Source organism: Suncus etruscus, chromosome 2 (assembly GCF_024139225.1).
Source record: "Suncus etruscus isolate mSunEtr1 chromosome 2, mSunEtr1.pri.cur, whole genome shotgun sequence".
Lineage (NCBI taxonomy): Eukaryota > Metazoa > Chordata > Mammalia > Eulipotyphla > Soricidae > Suncus > Suncus etruscus.
The window spans coordinates 2,528,059-2,549,472 of record NC_064849.1 but is presented as its reverse complement, the minus strand read 5'-3'; the positions used below and the strand labels follow the sequence as shown (position 1 = coordinate 2,549,472).

The following is a 21,414-nucleotide window of genomic DNA, read 5'->3' as shown; positions in this document are numbered from 1 at the left end:
GTCAGCCTCGTGCAAAGCAAACGTTCCCACCACTGTGCTATCTCTCCACCCTCTAGAAGCAATTTCTGAGTGCAAAGCCAGGAATAATCCCTGAGCACTGCTGGGTGTGGGCCCCTCCTCCCAAAAAAGACTCAAAACTTAGCTTTGGGTTTCCCTTGTTTTAGATGTGTTTTTCTGGGGGGCAGGGTCCCACACCTGGCTCTGCACTCAGGAATCATTCCTGGTGGTGCTTGGGATACCTGGTGGTGCTTTGGGGCGTTGGCATTCAACCGAAGATGGGCCGCATACAAAGCAAGTGTTCTAACCAGTATACTATCTTTCTGGACCCCAGACCTCAGCTTTGGAGAGATATACAAGACTGTCCGCTGTGGTCACTTCTGGCGATTGAATTTGTGCTTTTTATTTCTTTGTTTGGGATCTTGGGGGCTACGCCCAGAAATACACAGGGCTTCCTCCTGGCTATGTCTTCAAGGAGGAGGTTGGGGGGTACCATTTGCAGTGCTGGGGATTCAAACCAGGTCAGGTGTTAGCAAGGCAAGCGTCCTCCCCTCATACTATCTCTCTGACCCCAATGGGACTTGCTCATAACATTTCCATTTTATACATTACTGTTTGAGAAGTTTTTTTGTTTTTTTGTTTTTGTTTGTTTGGTTTTTTTTTTTTTTTTTTGTAACACCCGGCAGCGCTCAGGGGTTACTCCTGGCTCTATGCTCAGAAATCGCCCCTGGCAGGCTCTGGGGACCATATGGGATACCGGGATTTGAACCACCACCGTCCTTCTGCATGCAAAGCAAATGCCCTACCTCCATGCTATCTCTCTGGCCCCTGTTTGAGAAGTTTTGACAGTAAACATAAATTGTTTTGCAAGTGTTTGTTAACTTGCATATCTTGGGTTTGTTTTTTGGGTACTCAAATACTTGTCACAGGTTCCTCCTGACTGATTCAGAAATAGCTCCTGGCAGGTTCGGGGGACCATATGGGATGCTGGGGATCAAACCTGGATCCATTCTGGATTAGCCACATGCAAGGCAAATGTCCTGCTGTTGTGCTATCACTCTGGGCCTCTAACTTGAATATTTTGATATGAAGTATTTCAAAATTGGCAAAAGGGGCATTGGATGATAACACAGAAAACCCAAAATTTAAATTTATTTTTTGTTTTTTTGTTTTTTTTTGTTTTTGGGTCACACCCGGCAGTGCTCAGGGGTTCCTCCTGGCTCTATGCTCAGAAATCGCTCCTGGCAGGCTCGGGGGACCCTATGGGATGCCGGGATTCGAACCACCGCCCTTCTGCATGCTAGGCAAACGCCTTACCTCCATGCTATCTCTCCGGCCCCCTATTTTTATTTTTATTTTTTAAAGCAGGGCCAGAGAGTTCAGGTGCAAGCAGCCAAGCCCAGTTTGGTTTCAGAAATACATAGTAAGAGGTGCCAGAAGTGACCCTGTGCACCAGGCTGGTAAACCTGGGTGTGGTTCAAGAACAAAGTAAATAATCAAACAAAAAGTAACAGGCAGACTATTTATGTCACTTCCAAAAGATGAAACCTATTTGGGTAGTTCTTAAAAATATTGTTTAACCTTGAGGGCTCAAGGGCTCTGGGCCAGAGGCCTGACTTGACCCTATTCAGCTCATGGGCACCTATTCAGGTTTACTGTTCTGGGGAAGGCTCTGGACCTGGCTGGGCCAGAAGTGGGAGTCAGGGCCCCCCAAACTTATGGAGCTAGAACTGAACTGCAGGGCTTCTCCCTGTGTCCAAACAGCTGCCCCTACCTACCTCTGAAATGACTCAAGGGGGAGTAGGCCCTGGCACTGGAGGGCACTTTTATTTAGTTATTTTTTGGGTGGTTGAGCCACACCTGGCAGCCCTCTGGGGTCACTCCTGGCTCTGTGCTCAGGAATTGCTCCTGGCATGCTCGGGGGACTATGTGGGATGCCAGGGATCAAACTCGAGTCTATCCTGGGTCAGCAGTGTGCAAGGCAAATGCCCTACTGTCTGTGCTATTGCTCTGGCTCTTGATAGGCATTTTTTAAAGGCCTCATTCGTGAGAATTACAGAGCACTGTGCTTTGAAAACACACGCAGGGATAACCAGAAACTGCTCTTCAGGAAAGCAGAGTTAAGTCAACTGCCAGTTGTTCTTGCTATGAAAAGGGGGTTTGATCAGCAGAAGTGGTAAAAATAGCTTTACTGGGCCAGTGAGACGCGCAAAGGGCAGACTCTGAAGGCAGATGGCCTGGGCAGAGACCAGCACTCCTGGGTCCCCTGAGCACCACCCAAAAAACAAATAAACCAAAAATGACTTATTACCTTGGGTTGTTTGCAACGACACTAAACATCAACAGTTGGTGAGAGAGAAAAAATAACAACCACAATTTAATAAAGCTTTTTAAAAAATAATATGTTTATTTAAGCACCATAATTACAAACATGTTTGTAATATAAACATATAATAATATATAATAAAGCTTTTAAAATGATCAGAACTTCTCTTTTAATTTTTTGTTTTTCTTTTGTTAGTTTTTGGGCCACACCTGGCAGCACTCAGAAACTGCTCTTGGCAGGCTCCGGGGAATGGCAGGCTCTGTGAATGCTGGAGATCGAACCTGGGTCGGCCATGTGCAAGACAAACACTCTCCCCACTGCGCTATCACATCGGCTCCCTCAATTCCCTCTTCAATAAAGCAAATCAGGTTTGATGACTGGTTCTCCTCTTTGATAGCTCATGATCCAGAAAAAGATGTCTATTGTCAGTTTACCATGTACAGATTGGGGCCGGAAAAGAGTTTATTATTTTTAGGGGGAAATGGTAACTACTCAGCCCTTTCACGATGCTGAATACAGTATCCAAAGTGGTCAGCAGTTGCTGAACTGAATCGACATTAGTGCTCCTTCCCTTTTCACTACAAAACAAAAGCCACTGGAATCTGGTATAGTGGAACTGACCTGGGTTCGAGTCCCTGGAGCACTCTGAGTATCATTAGGGGTGGTCCTGGAAGTGCCTAGCACTGTACAGGGAGCTGGGTAATCCCTGTTTCGCATTCTGGGGCCCCTGAACTCTGTTTGGGAGGCTCCCCTACCCGAAAAAGAGCCTCCCAAAAAACCCTTAACGCATACATATTCTTATATTCTTTTTGTTTTGTTTTGTTTTGGAGGGTCACACCCCTTGATGCTCAGGGGTTACTCCTGGCTATGTGCTCAGAAATCACTCCTGCCTTGGGGGACCATATGGGATGCTGGGGGATTGTACCATAGTTCGTCCTGGGTCAGCTGCATGCAAGGTAAACGCCCTATCGCTGTGCCACCACTCTGGCACCTATTCTTATATTCTTTTTTTTTTTTTTTTTTTTTTGGTTTTTGGGCCATACCCGGCAGTGCTCAGGGGTTACTCCTGGCTGTCTGCCAGAAATAGCTCCTGGCAGGCACGGGGGACCATATGGGACACCGGGATTCGAACCAACCACCTTTGGTCCTGGATCGGCTGCTTGCAAGGCTGTGCTATCTCTCCAGGCCCAATTCTTATATTCTTAACATTAAAACACCCTGTGCTTTTTTTTAATAATAAAATTATAAATATGGGGCCGGAGATATAGCATGGAGGTAAGGCGTTTGCCTTTCATGCAGAAGGACAGTGGTTTGAATCCCGGTATCCCATATGGTCCCCTGTGCCTGCCAGGGGTGATTTCTGAGCATAGAGCCAGGAGTAACCTCTGAGCGCTGTCGGGTATGACCCAAAAACCAATATATATATATATATATATACATACATATATATGTATACATATATATACATATATATAATAAAAGACATTATTGTAATAATGCCCAGAGATGATAGAGATGAGGGCTGTAAGGACCGGCTCACAATATGAAGCTCACCACAAAGTATGGTAAGCGCAGTTAGAGAAATAACTACACTGACAACTATGGTGAGAATGGTAAGAATGTCAATGAGTGAGAGAAATAGAATGCCTGTTTCAAAGACAGGCAGTGGGGGAAGAGAAATGGGGGACATTGGTGATGGGAATGTTCCACTAGTGAAGGGGGTGTTCTTTTTATGACTGAAACCCAATTATAATCATGTTTGTAATCAAGGTGTTTAAATAAAGGTCATATTAAAAATCATCTAAAACAAATATTAAAAATAAATAAATAAAATACTCTTAATAAAAAAACACCCTGTGCTGGAGAGAGTTCAGCTGGCTGGAGCAGAGGCTTCATGGTTAGGCCCATGTTGGCTCCAAACATAACCTTCTGTTTGTCCCCAAATATCTTAAACCATTGGCAAAATGTAACTCAGTAGGGAACAGCCCCGCACACATTCACCTTGGGTTGGTCCTTGGTACCCAAGACCCAGAAAACTTTGTCTCCCTCCTGTCTTCCTGCCCAGATGTTTCCCTTTGCTCCTGGTGACGACAGCCTTTGGCTCTACCTTTGAACTCAAACATCAACTCACTGGTTTTTCCTGGTAGTATTCTAGGCTGTCTATTTCCTGGTGTGTGTGTGTGTGTGTGTGTGTGTGTGTGTGTTCAGGGCTTACTTGTGGGTTTGTACTCAGGGAGTGATCCTGGTGATGACCCCAAGGACGCTCTGGGATGTCGGGGATTGAATATGGGCTGGTTGCGAGCAAAGCCAGTACCTCCCTGCTGTGCTATTGCTCCAGCCAGTCTATTGTGGGTTTTTGTTTGTTTGTTTTTGGGCCACACCCGGTGGCATCAGGGGTTACTCCTGGCTCTGCGCTGAGAAATCACTCCTGGAAGGTTCGGGGACCATATGGGATGTTGGGGATCAAACCCGGGTCCATCCTGGGTCAAGGCAAACACCCTACTGCGGTGCTATTGCTCCAATCCAAGTCTATTTTAACAGCTGGAAAATGTGTTTTTTGGACCACCCTGCTAAGCCCCTCCCTGGTGGGGCCACTGCTCACCTGTCAGTCACATTGCAAACCTTCATGTCCCCTTGGCCCGGAGGGTCCTGCTGTAGAGGGTGGCCAAGTCAGGGGCTCTGTCACAGGGCTTCTGGGTCCCATGCGTGACTGTTCCCATCTACACAGGCCACTACTGATGGTTCTTGTGTGGCTGCCTCAGCTCAGGGTGCTGGAGAGGGATGGTGGAGACCAGAACCTGATGAGGTGAGGTGGCATCCTTCGGCTGCCTTTTAGTGCACTGAGCATGGGGTGAGCGATAGTTTGACCCAAGGCCTGGCTTCCCACAGCAGCTCCTTCTGCTCCAGTCTTCTCCCTGATAAGACCGTTTTGTGCCTGGAAACATGGCCAGATGCACCTACGAAAGCTCAAAGCTTGAGTGGCACAAGAACTCAAGTCAAGGGGCCGGGAAGGTGGCGCTAGAGGTAAGGTGCCTGCCTTGCAGGCGCTAGCATAGGATGGACAGCGGTTCGATCCCCCGGCGTCCCATATGGTCCCCCCAAGCCAGGGGCGACTTCTGAGCGCATAGCCAGGAGTAACCCCTGAGCTTCAAATGGGTGTGGCCCAAAAAAAAAAAAGAACTCGAGTCAAAACCCAACTCAACCCCAGGAACATTTTTTTGATGGGGAGCCACACCTGACGGTGCTCAGAGGTTTATTCCTGGCTTTTCGTGCAGGAATCACTCCTGGCAGCTCGGGGGACTATATGGGATGCAAGGGATCTAACCCGGGTTGGCTACGTGCAAGGCAAGTGCCCTACCCACTGTGCTATCACTTTGGCATTCCAGACCATAGTTATGCAAAGCCAGGAATGGGGAAGTGTTCTGTGAGAATATGGGGAACTCAGGCACTGGGCAGAGCAGCCCACGGGCTCTCCCAAAGGCACCCCGAATGCTTGTGGGAACCCTTCCCCAGCCTCTCTCTGGGAGCTTCCTGCTCCCCACCATGTGGTCTCTAGTGTTTGACCACACTCGGGAACATGCATGAAATCTGGTTGGTTTGTCGGGAAACAAATACTTGTCCAGTGCGTGGGCCCCGGAAGGCATGATGCTGAGTGATCCCAGCTGGTTGCTGCCAGTTCTGTCTGAAGTCAATGAGGTGAGGTGAGGTGAGATGGTGAGCCCCACCCCCCAATTCTGAACAATCAGAGTCCAAGGGAACAGCTGGGTTAGGCTTGCAGGGGCCATGACCAGACTCACAATAGCTGGGAAAGACTTGAAGTCCCTCAACTGAACAATGGGTCGGTAGTGCAGCCTTGGGCTCAACCCCCTGATACAGAAAGTAAGAGAAAGAGGCAAAGGCAGCCTTTTGTTTGTTTGTTTTGTTCATTAGGGAATGAATCTGGGGTCCCATCACGCAATGCTGAGTGCTTTTCTTGTTCTGAAGGTGGCCGTTTCACCAAACTGAAACTGCTTTCACCAAATCCCATGGGGCAACCCAACAGGAAAATAGCCCCCTAATCTCAGGGTCAGATCTTGAATCAAAAGAAACCAACCCCCAGCATTTTCACACTGATAACAAAATCTTCACTGAGTGTCATTTTAAAATGCTTCTTTAGGTGGCCGGAGAGATAGCACAGAGGTATGGCACTTACATTGCATGCTACCGACCCAGGACTAAAGGTGGTTCGATTCCCAGCATCTCATATGGTCCCCCAGTCTGCCAGGAGTGATTTCCTTTTTTTTTTTTTTTTTTTTGGTTTTTGGGCCACACCTAATGACGCTCAGGGGTTACTCCTGGATATGTGCTCAGAAGTCTCTCCTGGCTTGGGGGACCATATGGGACGCTGGAGAATCGAACCACGGTCCGTCCTAGGCTAGCTAGGCTAGCTAGCGCCACCATGCCGGCCCCCAGGAGCAATTTCTGAGCGCAGAGCCAGGAGGAACCCCTGAGAGCTGCCGGGATTTAGGGTCCAGAGAGATAATACAGTGGGTATGGTGTACCTTGCACATGGCTGACCTAGTCTGATCCCTGCCACCCTGTATGATCCCTGGAGCCTGCCAGTAGTTATGTCTGAGCTCAGAGCCAAGAAGGAGTCAGCCCTGAGTACCGCTGGGTGTGGTCCCAAACCCAAATAAGTCAACAAACAAACACTGCTTTATACCTTACGTCTCCTCTCGGTGACCGTGACAAATACCTTTTTCCTTCTTGCTGACTCGTGATTTGGTTAGGGCGCACACTCAGAAGTTGATGACAAGGGCGGTGCCGCAGGAAGAATCCCTCCCTTGCACACTCAGACCTCAGGCTTGCACCCACCTCTGTCCTGCCCTGTCCTGCCCAGTTCTTCCTCCCCACCCCTCTGTCACTCATTCCTGGATCCCACCAGAGAACCAGCTTGAGGCCAGAAGGTGTCTATAGCTCTTCTAGAAGCAGATTGTCTTTGTTGAGTCACTGTTGACCCTGCTTTCTGGGCTGTTCTCAGGTGACCTACAGTACCAGGTCTTGTATCTGGGGCTTCTGCATGAAACTTGCACTCTCCAGCCCACCGAGCCTTCACCCAGACATCCCTTTTTAAGTAGTTGCTCAAAAGGTTCCTGAGGTTGTGTAATAGTTCTCCTGTAGTAACACCCCTACTGAGAAGCCCTGGCACCATGCTGCTGCTTTGATTGGCTTGAGCACAGGTTTGATGAATCCAACGCTTGCAGGCAGACAGAGGTATAGAGAGAAACCCAAACATCAGCCAACCAACCCGAGGAGGGGTTGTTCTGGTCCCACACCCTGAGGAAAGGGCAGGGGCCCCACTGCAGGAGCTTGGCCCTTCTTTCCCTCTCCTGCCCACTTTCCGTGTGGGAGAAGTTTCCAGAGCTGGCCAACAGTTCTGTGGTTTGTTTTATTTAAGTAGGAAGTTGTGTTTTGAATAGATCTGACGAATCCAAGAGGTTTTGGGGTCAAAAAACGGGGCAAGGTGGGGCTGCAAATGCCAGGCTGGGCCCTTCCTTGAAGTGCCGCTCACAGAACCAGCCTTTCAGAACCAGCTACTTGGACTAGATGGCACAGAGGTTAAGGCGCTTGTATGTAGTTTGATCCCTGGCAGCCCATATGGTCCCCAGAGAACCACCAGGAATGATCCTGAGCTCAGAGCCAGGAGAAAGCCCTGAGCACTGCTGGGTGTGAACCTCCCCAAGAAACCTCCAAACAAACACATTAAGAACTAGCCACCCCTCCTGTATACTGGGGTGAGGTCTGTGTGGTTCGGCTACTCCCACTGCTAATCTTATTCTCTCTTTATGTGGAATTCCTGAAGTTCTAGTGGTTTAACACACAATCCTCTAAATTTCACAGATCCATCGTGTCTTGCAATAAACAAACAAGCAAAACTCAAGCTAGTCCCCTCATCTCCAACTCCCATGTCTTCTTTCTCTTCAAAACAGCATTTTCAGGACTGGAGCGCTGGCACAGCGGTAGGGGGTTTGCCTTGCACGATACAGACCCAGGTTAGATCCCCTGCATCCTGAAGGGTTCCCAAAGCGATTTCTGAGCACAGAGCCAGAAATAACCCCTGAGGGCCGCTGGGTGTGGCCCCCAAAGCCGCATCTTTCAAGCAAGTCTGTGACAGGCTCAGAGGAACCAGAGGAAGGTGGCAGGGCCTGTCTTGGTGTGTTTCTGGCAGGCTAAGGAGGCGGCCAGCTCTGACCTCCAGCCTTACCCCCGGTGGTCTTGGAAACAGAAAAGTTTTCCTCCTGCAGAACATCCAAAGCTTAGGGTTGTGCAAAGCCTTGGGCGGCTGATCACTCTGGGTCTGCCTGCCCTGCAGGGTCTCTTGCTGGGGGGATCCGAGGAGGGCCTTGGGGCATCAAGGAGGACCCTTCCTAGGGATCCACCAGCAGGGCGCGGCCCCTGCTTCTCCCAGACAGACGCCCCTGGCTCCATCTTCCCGCACACAGGGGAGCCCCTCTCCCCAGCCCTGGCCCTGGGCCTTGGAAGCAGCTGCTGCGGGTTCCAGGATTCCCTCGGGCATGTCAGGGGATCCCCAAGGAGGCCCATTCATGGGGGATCCGGGCCAGGCTAGGCTCCTAGGAGGGTCTGAGGAACCCCTTCAACCCTCTCCCAAAATCGCTTCTAAGGGGGGACCCCCGCGCCCAGACCTGTCCCACCTGCGCCCGCTAGCCGATGACATCTAGAGCCACCGGCATCACGTGATTCGAGGGGGCGGGGCCAGAAATACCACGTGGTCTAACGGGGCGGGCCCAGGCTGTACCACGTGGTGCGAGAGGCGGGTCCAAACGGCGTCACGTAATCAAAGAGGCGGACCTAGGCAACACCACGTGACCGAAGGGGCGGGTCTATTTGTATCACGTGATCAAAAAGGCGGGTCTAAGCGGCACCACGTGATCAGAGGGGCGTGTCTATACGCACCACGTGATCCTAGGGGGCAGGTCCCGGGGCGGCGCTTCCGGCAGTGGCGCGGGGCGGCCAGAACGGCGCGGCCATGGCGGGCGCCGGCAGCGACAGCCGCTTCTCCGGCCTCTCGCTGGTGCAGCTGCACGAGCTGCTGGAGGACGAGGCGCAGCTGGCCGGCATGGTGCAGGACATGGAGGAGGTGCGCGCGCCGGGGCCGAGTGGGGCTTGGAGAGCGGCGGTCGCCGGCTCGGGGGTCCCCCCCCAGGCCAGGGGGGCCCTCTGGGGGTCCGAGAAGTGACCCTGGGGGCCTCCCCGGAGGTAGCAGAAAGAGTGGGTGCTCTGGGGGGCGCCCCTGTCTGTCCCCCCCCTTGCCCCGCTGCTCCACCGTCGGGGTGGGGACCAGAGGGGGAGCGGGGCAGGGGGCGGAGGCTTCCCCGCCTGGCCTGCTCGGACCCCGGCCCTCCCTGGGGGGACCCTCTGCTCCCCACTTGTCCCCCCATTCTCGGGGATCCCCCCCAAGGCAGGTGGAGCCCCCCACTCCTCCTCTTTGTCTCCCGAGCCGGCGCCTTCCCACGCCCGCCCGACGTGGGGGGCTCTTGGCTCTCTGCCCGGACGCCAGGGCCCCGCCTGGAGCACAGCCCCCCTTTTCCAGGGGGCCCCCCGGTTAGGTTTTTTTTTTTTTTTTTTACCCATTCAAGATCCCTGGGACGGGACAACCCCTCAACAGATCATTATTGTCCCCGGCCACAGAGAGGCCAGTGTCCTGCGCTGCCTGCCGGGGTATCAGCCTTCTCCCCCTTAATGACGCCCCTTGTCTTCAGGGGCCTCGCATGTAACTTGGCACACGGAGGGTTGGTTGGGGCCCTGGGTCTTTGGGGGTTGACTCTCGGGGGGCCCCTTTCCGTGGTTGCAGGGAGCACGTGATGAATCCATCCGTCTCTCTCCCTCTGCCTGGTCTGGCTTGCCCTGGCCCGGCCCCTGCTGCCTGCCTGCTCCCCGGTTGCTGGGCGACCCTCTTGCTGGATGCCAGCAGGCTGTCTGGGAGATTAGGAAGGAAAATAAAGCCCCGGCCCTCCTCTCCTCTCTTCTCTTCTCGCCCCTCCCGCAGCGCCCCTGCCCCTGGCCACCATGGTGGTGGTGTGGTGAAACATTAATGGGAACTGCAGGGCAGGTTGTGAAGAGTTGGAGAGTTCTGCTCAACTCCGGGCCACTGGGTAGTCGGGCTCAGTTTTCAAGGGAAGGGCCCAGCACCCCATTCTGGTGGGTCAGGGGCGCTTGGATCAAGGTGACCCTCCCCACCAGCCAGACAGGACCACTCAGCCGGTCCTTTCTGCAGGGTGAGGGGGTGCTCTTTATTTAGGAGAAGGAGTGCCAAGAGTGGGCACCCCATCTCCCTGCCTGACCTGGCTGACTCACATCATTGTCATGGTCGGACTCAGAGTTTCGTTTCATTCAGTCCAGGTGCTTTGATGCCTCTTGGGCTGGTTGTGAGACAGTGAGGACTTTGCATTTTTCTTTGTGTGTGTGTGTGTGTGTGTGTTTGTGTGTGTGTGTGTGTGTGTGTGTGTGTTTTGGCAACGCTCAGGGGTTACTCCTGGCACTATGCTCAGAAATCGCCCCTGGCAGGCTTGGGGACCATATGGGATGCCGGGATTCGAACCACTGTCCTGCCGCATGCAAGGCAAACACCCTGTCTTCATGCTCTCTCTCCCCCCCCCCCCGGACTTTGTATTTTTTTTAACTTTATTTATTTATTGATTGGTTGGTTGTTGGGCCACACCCAGCGGTGCTCAGGGTGTACTCCTGGCTCTGCACTCAGAAATCTCCCCTGACAGTCCCTCCAGGGTCGTCCGCATGCAAGGCAAATGCCCTATTGCTGTTGCTATCTCTCCAGCCCTTGTTTTTTTGTTGGTTTTGTTGTTGTTTTGTTTTAACTGCCTGTCCTTGACCAAGTGGACCCGTTCGGAAGGTGTGTGCTGTTGGAAGGACACTCAGATCCGGGCATGGTGTGTTCCGGGCTGGACTTGGAGAGTCCTCAGCTGTGTGATGAGAAATAAGCTGCTTCACCTCTGTGCACATCTGGGTGGGGGGCAGCAAAGCCCGCGTGTCTGTTTTGGGGAGTCCCAACAGCGTCATGCGAGAACCTTCCTGTGGCCTCAGTAATGGGATGGGGAGAAGACAAGTGAGAAATTGCGTGATTAATCACGCTTTTTAGTTTTTCTTGTTTACAAAGACAGATGACAGCCCTGACTGGCAGTTCGATTGTGATGCCAGGCTTTAGGCAGTTTTTTTCTCTCAATTTTGAAGGAAATTTTAATTAGCCATTATTAATGGGAGAGACATTTAGCTTTCCTCTGGTCAAAAAGGGGTGTCTCGGGGGACCTAGATGGAGTCTAGGAAGTAGAACAGGAGGCCTTTTCGCTGCATCTACTTTCTCTCAGCCTCAGCCAAAGGTGTTTTTTTTTTTTTTTTTTTTTTTTTTTTTGTGGTTTTTGGGTCACACCCGGCAGTGCTCAGGGGTTTTTCCTGGCTCCGTGCTCAGAAATTACTCCTGGCATGCACGGGGGACCATATGGGACGCCGGGATTCGAACCGATGACCTTCTGCATGAAAGGTAAATGCCTTACCTCCATGCTATCTCTCCAGCCCCAGGTGTTTTTTTTTTTTAATTGGCTGGAGGAAGTGTTCTAAATTGTGGAGTGAGCTTCTCCCGGCCTCAGGGAATGGTTTGTGGGTGCTGGAGAGTGCGCTGGTTTAACTGTAGCCGGGCATTATGCCGTGGCGACATGGTTGTAATTGTGCCTTTTGCGTGTGGCGGGCCCAGACGCGAACGTTCTAATGTCCTCTAACTTTCTAATGCCCTTACCACCCAGTGTTGATGGCTTCCTGTTCCTGCCATTCGAGTCCAAGGCACAGTTCGCCAGACTGTGAAATACAGACCAGGAGCATCACGGCTCTCACCCCTTGTGCTCTGGCCTGGCCTGGCCTGCCCCAAGAGTACATTATTATTATGGTGTGTATTTAAAGTGATTTGGACCTGGCAATGGAAATTTCTTTTTCTGCCCTCCTGTCTGCGCAGGGCCCTCCCATAAAAGGGACTGACTGTCCCTCGGGGCTGGGGCTGGGGCTGGGGCTGTCGCTGCTTTCTCAGGAAATGCTGCTGCTCCCTTCCCAGTGATGGTGCCCTGAAAGGCTCACATCCAGGGGCTTCTTTGTGCTTGTGGTAAGTGGCTGGGCTGTTGTCCAACCAGGATTGTGCACTGGAAAGTCATCGCCCTGGGGTGGCTGCTCTGTTTCCCTGAGGCGTGTTCTGGTGCGATTTGTGGGTGGGGGTGTGTGTGTCACCAAGCTGCTGCAGGAATCATGGGTGCTCAGTGAGGTCCTCGGGTCTGGTGTGGGCACTGGACTCTGCTGCCAGGCCTGCTGGGACTCTGGGTGATGGAAGCTCAGGTTTAAATTCTGCAGGAGGAATTCCTGGGAGGCCTGGCTGCTGTGTTCTCCAGAGCTGAACCCTCCTCGTCACCACCCAAGGGCCACTCACAGTCTCCCCCGCAGCTGAAATCTCTACCTTGCGCAGCCATGGCACACTCAGGAATGTTTTCTGAAATGCCCCCTTTTTTTTTTGGGGGGGGGGCGCAGGTTCCACATCCGGCAGCGCTCTGGGGTTACTCCTGGCTCTGTGCTCAGAAATAGCCCCTGGCAGGCTTGGGGGACCAGATGGGATGCCAAGAATTTAACCCAGGTGTGTCCCGGGTTGGCTGCATGTAAGGCAAACGCCCTATCACTGTGCCGTAGCTCTGGCCCCTGAAGTGCCCCTTTATATCATTTTTTTTATTATTATTACCTGTCTTGGGGTTACACTTGGCCGTGCTTAGGGACTCCTGTTGTCTCTGGTTGACTGTTGCTCCCAGAGCGACTGGATCAAACCAGAGCCTGCTGCCCATTGAACCATCTTTCTGGCCTGTCTTATCCCCCCCCTTTTTTGGGGATTGAGGGCTTTGGGGCTACTCCCGGCTTTGCTCTCAGAACTCACTCCTAGTGATGTATAGGGGACCCATGGGATGCTGGAGATCAAACCCGGTTGGCTGTGTGCAAGGCAAAACACTTTTCCTGCTGTGCTGTTTCTCTGGCCTCAACAAGATCGTTTCTATTGAACGAAATTTTCCTAAATGTGCGAGGAGAGAGAGAAGCATGTGTTCAAGAGACAGCGTGGGCTTTTCAGAGTGGAACACACGTGCAGGCATAAGACAGGCGAGCAAGAAACATGTTCCGGGGAGAACCCAGGCTTGAAGAGGGCGCTTGGCTTTTTCTTGCGTGTGCCTGATTGGTTTGGGGCTGCGCCTGGCGGTGCTCAGGGCTTATTCCTGGCCCTGTGCTCAGGGATCACTCCTGGCTGGGCTCGGGGGACCCTATGTTCCGGGGTGCCGGATGACGGAGCCTGGGTCAGCCGTGCCTGCTGTGCCTTCGCTCCTGCCGCATCTTAACCTTTTTGGGGTTTTTTTTGGGGGAGGGGGCACACTCAGCAGCACTCAGGGATTACTCCTGGCTCTGCACTCAGAAATCGCTCCTTACAGGCTCAGGCGACCGTAGAGATGCCTGGGATTGAAATAGGGTCCATTCCTGGTAAGCCACTTGTAAGACAAATGCCCTACCTCTGAGCTATCGCTCCGGCCCCCATCTTAACCTTTTTGAAGGGGGAAAATCGAGATTGTCATGGCTGTGTGACTGTGTTTCAGTTGACTGGGCGGGAAGACCCCTCAAAACCCCCCCCCCCTCGCATTAGGCTTGTGGGGGTCGTTGAAGCGAAAGGATGGTGAGAGCAGCAGGGAGGTTCCCAAAGCTGGATCTAGCCGAGGGGACAGTCGTCACTCGGCTTTGCTGCCTTTGCTTCTGCCTGAGACTCGACCAGCTCTAGCACCGACACTTTGGCCTTTGGCCAGTCAGAGGCAGCTTCAGCCTGGTCAAGGGTTCGATCTACAGGGTGCTGAATCTGCCGCCAGGTGTGGCTTCTCACGGCCTGTTTAGAAGCCTCCGTCCCGGCTTACAGGTTCAATGTGCGGCAGGATTGTGGCTCCCAGAGGGACAGTCCCACAGATGGCTTTGCCCATCTGTGCCCAGCATCATCGGTGACAGAAGGACCTTTTGTCATGGGGAGGGACACGAAGGCTGTGGGGGCTGATCCTGCCTCTGCGGTCCCCCTAGAGCCAAGGCCAGGTGCTTTCCAGGAAAGAACGAGGAAGAGGACTTTGTGGATCCCAAGAGGAAGAGGCTCTGGGGTGAGGTGGGTGGGGCGGAGCCACCTGGGCAATACCCACCCTACTGGGTGAAGCTCAAGAACTGGGGAGTGGGTGAGGAGAGAGGCAGGTTTTTTTTTTTTTTTTGGGCCACAACCGGTGACGCTCAGGGGTTATCCCTGGCTATGCGCTCAGAAATCGCTCCTGGCTAGGGGACCATATGGGACGCTGGGGATCGAATATTGGTCTGTCCTGAGTCAGCTGTGTGCAAGGCAAATGCCCTACCTACTGCTTGCATTACCTTTCCGGTTCAGAGGCAAGAGGTTGTGACAGCAACTCCAGAGGCAGCTCTGGGGACCTAGAGGAACAGCAGGGGTGGGGGGGTTGCCTGCCTCTGATCTGACCTGGCTTTGAACCCCCCTGTACCCAGGGAGGGATCCCCAAGACCAGAACCAGGAGTCAGCCTTGAGCACTGCTGGGTGTAGCCTAAAACGAAACAAAAGCAGCAGCAGCAGCAGCAGGGGCGGGTCCATACCTGCTGCTCTGTTTTGGACAGACTGACAGAAGCATGGACTGAAATCCTGCCCCTGGGTACTGCCTGACAGGGCTTTCTACAGAGCGAGGTGCTCAGGGACAGGGCACGGCAGGTGACGTGGCTGCAGGGTCAATTCTGGCCCGAATGTGCTGGAGAGGCTCCGTAGTCTTGCTCTGGCACTGCCTGGCATCCCAGAGGGGCCCAGTTAGGGGTGCCCCTGTGCCTTGTGGCCGCCTCCAGAGAACAGGCAGGTTCTGGCAGGGTGGAGACACTGTGGTTCCCCAAACAAGCTGCACCTTTGGGTCAACTTCCTTGACTGCCAGTCGAAGTCGAGCACAAACACAGGTGTGAGAGGCTGCCACTGCCCTCTGTCTTTAGGGGCTGGGAGAGAGGAGACACCCCGAAGGTCAGGAGAGCGAAGGCCCAGGGAATGTCCTACAGAGGGACTGGAGAGAGCACAGTGGGGAGGGCAATCCCTGACAACCCGTATGATTCCAGGTGAGGCCGGAATATGCCAGGTGTGGCTCCTAAAATAAAACGAGAGAGAAAGAAGGAAGTTGAGAGAGAGAGAGAAAAACGTGTCCTTCTCCCCAGCTCCACCCCATGTTGCCTCTTTGTTGGGCCTTTGCCACCGGAGCTCTGCGGCTTTTCCCGGAACAGCTGCCACAGGTCACCGTCCTGATGCCCAGAGTGGCCATTGCGCCTCCCAGTCCTGCCACTCCTGGGTCTGCGATAGGGATGGCGACACAGCGGGTCCTTGGTCCCAGCGTACTCGGAAACTCGGCTGATGCGCCCATTGGGAAGCAGGCCGTTGTCAGGCCGGTGTTAGCTGGCCAGTTTCCCCGCCCGGCTCCCAGCATCTGAAGGTGCTCTCGCCCTCTGCAGTACCAGACGAGGCAGGACTTTCTCCCTTGAGAGGGCTCAGATGTGCGGGCGCCTGGCTTCAGGGACTGTTGGGGACCCCACTGTGCCTGTCAGGGCTGGGAACACTGTTGGGGGATGTTTCTGGATCTGACACATGTGGAGACACAAAGGTGTTTTCCCGGGGAATGCTAGCGAATACGTGGACAGTTGAGGCAGCCGGAGTTGGCACAACTTGGAGGTGAGGGAGGAGGTGTGGAAGGTTCAAATTCAGGGCCTAGTCACATTAATCACATTGACCACAGCAAACAGAGTCGGGTTGGCACCTTTGACCTCTGCCCAACGGCAAACAAACGCAAGGTTCTGTGCCAGATTGGGGGGGGGGGGTGAGGCTGAGTTATCCACCAGCATAGAGCACAGCGCAGAAGGGCCAGAGAGGGGAGTCCAGGGAGAAGGTATGCGGCCCCTTGGCTGTGACCCAGGTTCAATCTCCAGTGCTACATTGTGGTCCCCAGAGCACCTCTAGGAGGTACCCCTCTCCCCTCTCCCCTCTCCCCGCACAGCCAGTGTAGTCCCTAAGAACCCTCTGATGTGGCCCAATCCCCCACCTCTGAGTTAAAAAATAAACACAAGGCTTCCTGGTGCCGGCTTTGGTTAAGTGGTGGTGAGGTAAGAGAGTTTTTGTTTGTTTTGCTTTTTTGCCCTTTCAGAAACAAATTTTTGTTTTGGTTCGGGGGCTACGCCTAGTGGTGCTTGGGGGACCAGATGGGGAGTCGGGATCAGATCTAGATTTGCCATCTGCGAGGCCAGCACCTTACCCACTGTGCTGTCTCCAGCTCTAAGTCTTCTTGCTCTGCTCCCTCAAACAGTGCCTGCAATCCTGAGGCCCATATCACAAGTTCTAGGCTGTGGGTACAGAGCTGCCCCCCTTTGCGCCACCCCATCCCATGACAGGAATGATTTTATTTTGATAAAGATTTTTTTTTTGTTGTTTTTTGGGCCACACCCAGCGGCACTCAAGGGGTTCCTCCTGGCTCTGAGCTCAGAAATCGCCCCTGGCAGGCTTTGGGGACCTTATGGGATGCCGGAGATCAAGGCAAACGCCCTACTGCTTTGTTATTACTCCGGCCCCCTTATTCTATAAAGATTTTTTTACTCTTAACGCTATGATTTACCAAGGTGTTCATAAGACAGTTGTCTCGAGCATTCTGTATTCCGACACCAAACCCACCACTTAGTGACCCCTCCACCTGTGTCCCCACTTTCTCCCCCGCCACCTTAGCCTGCCCCCCTTGCAGGCACAAATTGGCATTCCATTGTTTTTCTCAACACAAAGGCAAATGGAATTATCGGAGCTTTGATCAACCAGGCTGTTTTTAATTGTTGGTCTCTCCACAGCATGGCGAACGTGGGGTCTGAGGATTTCCTGGGCTGTGGTTGATTGGGGCTGGCCGAGCCTCTGATACTGTTGGGGCGCCCCGAACTGGGGCACCATCGGCTTCTCTGCGTTGCTCCTCGCTGGATCGTTCTGGCTAGGAGTTTGTGAAGTGGCATCCTTGAGAAATTAATTTTCCTGTGATTCGATCCTTCTACCCACTGGCAGGGGTATTTTTGGCCAGCATTTTTTCATACTGAACAGAAATGAATAATACTCGCAGTCACGTGAGGCTCAATCTGTTCTTTGGGGCTGAATTTCTGAGCACTAAATCTCCCCTCAGCCAGGGTTGGAGTGTTCTGGGCAGTGGGTTGTGCCCGAGGCACCCGCCTGGGGCGTTTCTCACCAAGTGTGCCTGGCCAGGTGAGGGCCCTTTTCGGAATGGAACCTGCTGCTCTTCCCCCCCCCCCCCCCCCCCCCCCTGCTTGTTCTCCTGGGCTGCTCCCTAGGTCCTCAGGCTCAGGAGGCAGCAAGTTTGCTCCCAGATGGTCCCTTGGGGCCTTCTTGGTCCAGAACAGGGGCCTGGGGTAACTAAGGGCCCAGGGCTGCTCCTGCCCTTGGTGCCCACCTGGCTATGCTGTCTGTGAAGGGAGGGGTCAGAGAGGTGGGACAGAGCCGCCCCCCCCCCCCACTTGAGACTTTGTCCTAAAAGAGGAAGGAAGGAAGGAAGACCATGTGCCTCCCCACAGGCTGCTGTCCGCAGATGGCTCCAGGCAGCCCAGGAGCCGAGAGCTGTCTCACCCTCTCCATCCTGCAGCTCTTCCAGTTATTTCTGGCCTCTCAGCTCTGATTTCGTCAGGTTTTTGGACTTCAATTCAAAGGGACCAGGGAGTGCCCCAGCCAGGAGCAGCTGCCCTGCCGTGGGAGGCCCTTCTTCCTTTTCTGCACCGAGAGCCACCCCCATTGCACCTCCCTGCCAGCACTGCTGGCCGCGACCCCTAGCCCCTGAGACCTTTAAGCACAGACCAACCATCTAGGACGGGAGGAGCCCAGGGTTGTGCTCTGCTATGGGCTCCAGGGTTTGGTTTCCAGCACTACCCGGACCCAGAATCAAGCAGGGACACTGTGGGTTGAGGTGCTCAGCACCAGGAGTGATGGACTCGTCCCCATGACCCTGCCTGGTCGTTTAGGATGAAGAGTGTGTGTTTGGGTCCAAGAAAATTAAAAAACTTGCACAAAAGGGCTGATGGTTCCCTGTCTGTCTCCCTGCCCAGACTCGTGCATCGAGGGATCAATGTTCGTCCATTCGTGCGCCTGTCCATCCATCCAGCTACTGCAGTGTTGGGGGTGGGCAGCAGCATGGTTGGGGGGCTGTGGTGTGGCTTGGCTTGGACAGAAGTTGAGTGTCCCCCCAGGTGAGGAGTGTCCGGATTGCTGCAGGTTGCTCTCGCCCAGGCCCTCAGCCTGCCGCTCTATCTCTACCAGCAGGGGCCAAGGTCTCCCCCCACACACACACACCACCACAGCCTTTCCCTTCACCTCACTGTCTCCCCGCCCACCACCACCACCACAGCCTTTCCCTTCACTTCACTGTCTCCCCACAGACGCAGAATCTCCAGCTCAGCAAGGAGATGACACTTGCCAGCAACCGCAGCCTGGCTGAGGGCAACCTGCTCTTCCTGCCCCGGCTGGATGCGCTCAAGGCCCGCCTGACGCAGCGGTACCAGGAGCTGCAGGGCCTCTTCGAGACCTACCAGCTCAAGAAGACCAAGCTGGGTGAGGCCTCCGGGAAGGAGCGCTGGCAGGGTGTGAGGGGATAGGGATTGGGGGCGCTCTGAGGACCCTGGAGGTGGCTCAGCCTCGCTCCTGAGTGCTTCATGGTGGGGATACCCGATGCCAGGGGTGTAGGGGTGAGGCCTGAGGCCTTGGTTGACAGTGCAGGCATGTGCTGTGCGGTAGGATGGGTCACAGGCCAGGGGACGGCACTGGCAACTGGTTGGTGGCACCTTGAATATGTATTTTAAACAGACAGCTTTAGTTTTTGCTTTTGAGCCACTCCTGGTGGCACTCAGATTACTCCTGGCTCTGATCTCAGAAATTGCTCCTGGCAGGCTTGTGGGACCATATGGAATGCCAGGGATCAAACCCAGGTCACCCACTGTGCTATTGCTGGAGCCCCAGGGTCATGTGGCCTTTCCCCAATATCCACCTTGAGGGCTCAGAGAGAGCACTGAGGAGAGAGCCTGCGCCCCTTCCCTGCTTGGTGGAGCCTGTGGAAATGGGCACCCTGGGGCAGGCAGTTTGGCACTTCAGCAGCACTTGGGGGGTCGTGTGGGGAACAGTGGTTTCTGGGGCTCCACCCACCTTTGCTCATCTCGGCCCCGGCCCCTTCCAGACAGGCAGTCGAGCAGCGCCTCCTTGGAAACCCTGTTAGCCCTTCTCCAGGCTGAAGGAGCCAAAATCGAGGAGGATACAGAGGTGAGCAGAGCGGGCAGGCAGACAGGCGGGTGGGCGGAGGTTGGTGCTGGCCGTGGGGTTCTGTCCCTCACACTACGCCCCGGCTGCTTTCAGAACATGGCCGAGAAGTTCCTGGATGGGGAGCTGCCCCTGGACACCTTCATCGATACCTACCCAAGCCAGCGCAGGCTGGCACACACACGCAGGGTCAAGATCGACAAGCTGCAGGAACTGGTGCTGAAGGGCCAGAGACTCGCCCCGGGCCCTGTGCCCCTCCGGCTGCCCGAGCCTGCCGCCCCGTTGCCTTACCCAGCCCCGGAGGCCGGCGGGGTCCCCTCAGCCCTGCCCCGGCGTCTGCCGCCCCCGCCGCCCCCCGTGCCAGCTGGCCGCCTGGCCATGCCCTTCCCGGCCGCTGTGGGCTCACCCTGCCCTGGACTCCAGTGCCCGCCGCTGCCTCCCCGTGTGGGCCTGCCCCCTCCGCAGGGCTTCTCGGCGCATCTCGTGTCTCCACACCCGCCCGCGCTGCCCCAGAGGCCCCCACCCCGGCCCGGCTTCATTCTCTAGGTGCCCTCCAGGAGTCGGGCACCGCCAGGATTGGGGGCCGGGGGAAGGTGTGGAGGTGGGTGTGCAGGCCCCACACACAGCCCGTCCTCACCCTTCAACAGACCCCAGGGTCCAGCCTGCAGCGGGGGCCCAGTGTGGAGCTGCTTCTGGGAAGGAGGGTGTCAGCCACCCGCCCACGATCCCCCTCCCCAAGTATCTGGAAGCCACAGCCACAGCAGGGTTCACACTCGCCGCAGAGCCCTGAACCTCACCAAGTTGTTTTCTTCTTTTATATCGGGGAAACCATTTTTCGATCCTCGTTTAGGACTATTCAGGGAAACGGCAGGAAATGCACATTTGTCCCGAGCAGCTGGGGCGGTGGGTCCTCAGTGCTGCCTGCCCGTGCCTTAGCCTCCACTGGCACTGGGCCCGGGCGAGGCTACCAACCTCTGTCCTCACCGCGCCGTCTGCTCCTGGACTCGAAGCAGCTGTGTGGACGGCCCTGCCTTGCCACGCCAGGAGTGTGGAGCAAGGTGCCATCCAGGTGCCACCCGCCCTGCCATGGGGCCCCTGGGCCCAGCCAAACGGGTGCTTGGCGCCAGGCTGCCCCGTCTGCTCGGGGCCGTGTTGGAGCTGTTTGTAAAGCTGTAGGGCCTTTTGCATAGAGAATAAACATGTTCTTGTAAGCGGTTTTGTCACATTGCCTCCCCAGCAGCAGCCTCGAGCCTCAAGAACGAACCTATGGCACACGAAGGCCTTGCCGCTGGCACGCGGGAAGGCCCGCAATTAAGATATGCGGCGTAGCGGGAGGCGAGTGTGCCGGTGCCTGCTTTGCAGCTCACCTGCAACAAGGCCGGACTGGCCATTGGGAGGACCAGGTATTGTGCGGCAGTTTGGGCACTTGGGCTCAAAAGGTCAGCCATCACTGCTCTAGAGGAATTCCTCTAGAATTCAGCGTGGGGGAAGCCTTGTCTTTTGGGGCTGGTCTGCCGGTGCTAGCTTCAGTCCCACCATGGCTGAGCACGGCTGGTTCCCCCCAAAAGCCTCTTCTCCCAAGCCTCTTCGGGCCAGCCCCCTTCCCCGAGCCCAGAAGCCAGGATGCCTCTAACCGGAAGAACTAATCGAAGTGAGTCAACTAGACCTTGGC

General features: G+C 54.7%; 1 protein-coding gene across 1 annotated transcript; it reads left to right on the top strand.

Moving 5' to 3' along the window:
* Window positions 1-9,334: 9,334 nt before the first annotated feature.
* Window positions 9,335-20,953, top strand: VPS37B (VPS37B subunit of ESCRT-I). Its single transcript, XM_049769257.1, has 4 exons — window positions 9,335-9,461; window positions 18,872-19,043; window positions 19,663-19,745; window positions 19,839-20,953. The coding sequence occupies exons 1-4, from the start codon at window positions 9,351-9,353 to the stop codon at window positions 20,286-20,288; spliced, it is 816 nt and encodes a 271-aa protein (XP_049625214.1). The 5' UTR covers window positions 9,335-9,350; the 3' UTR covers window positions 20,289-20,953.
* Window positions 20,954-21,414: the final 461 nt, after the last annotated feature.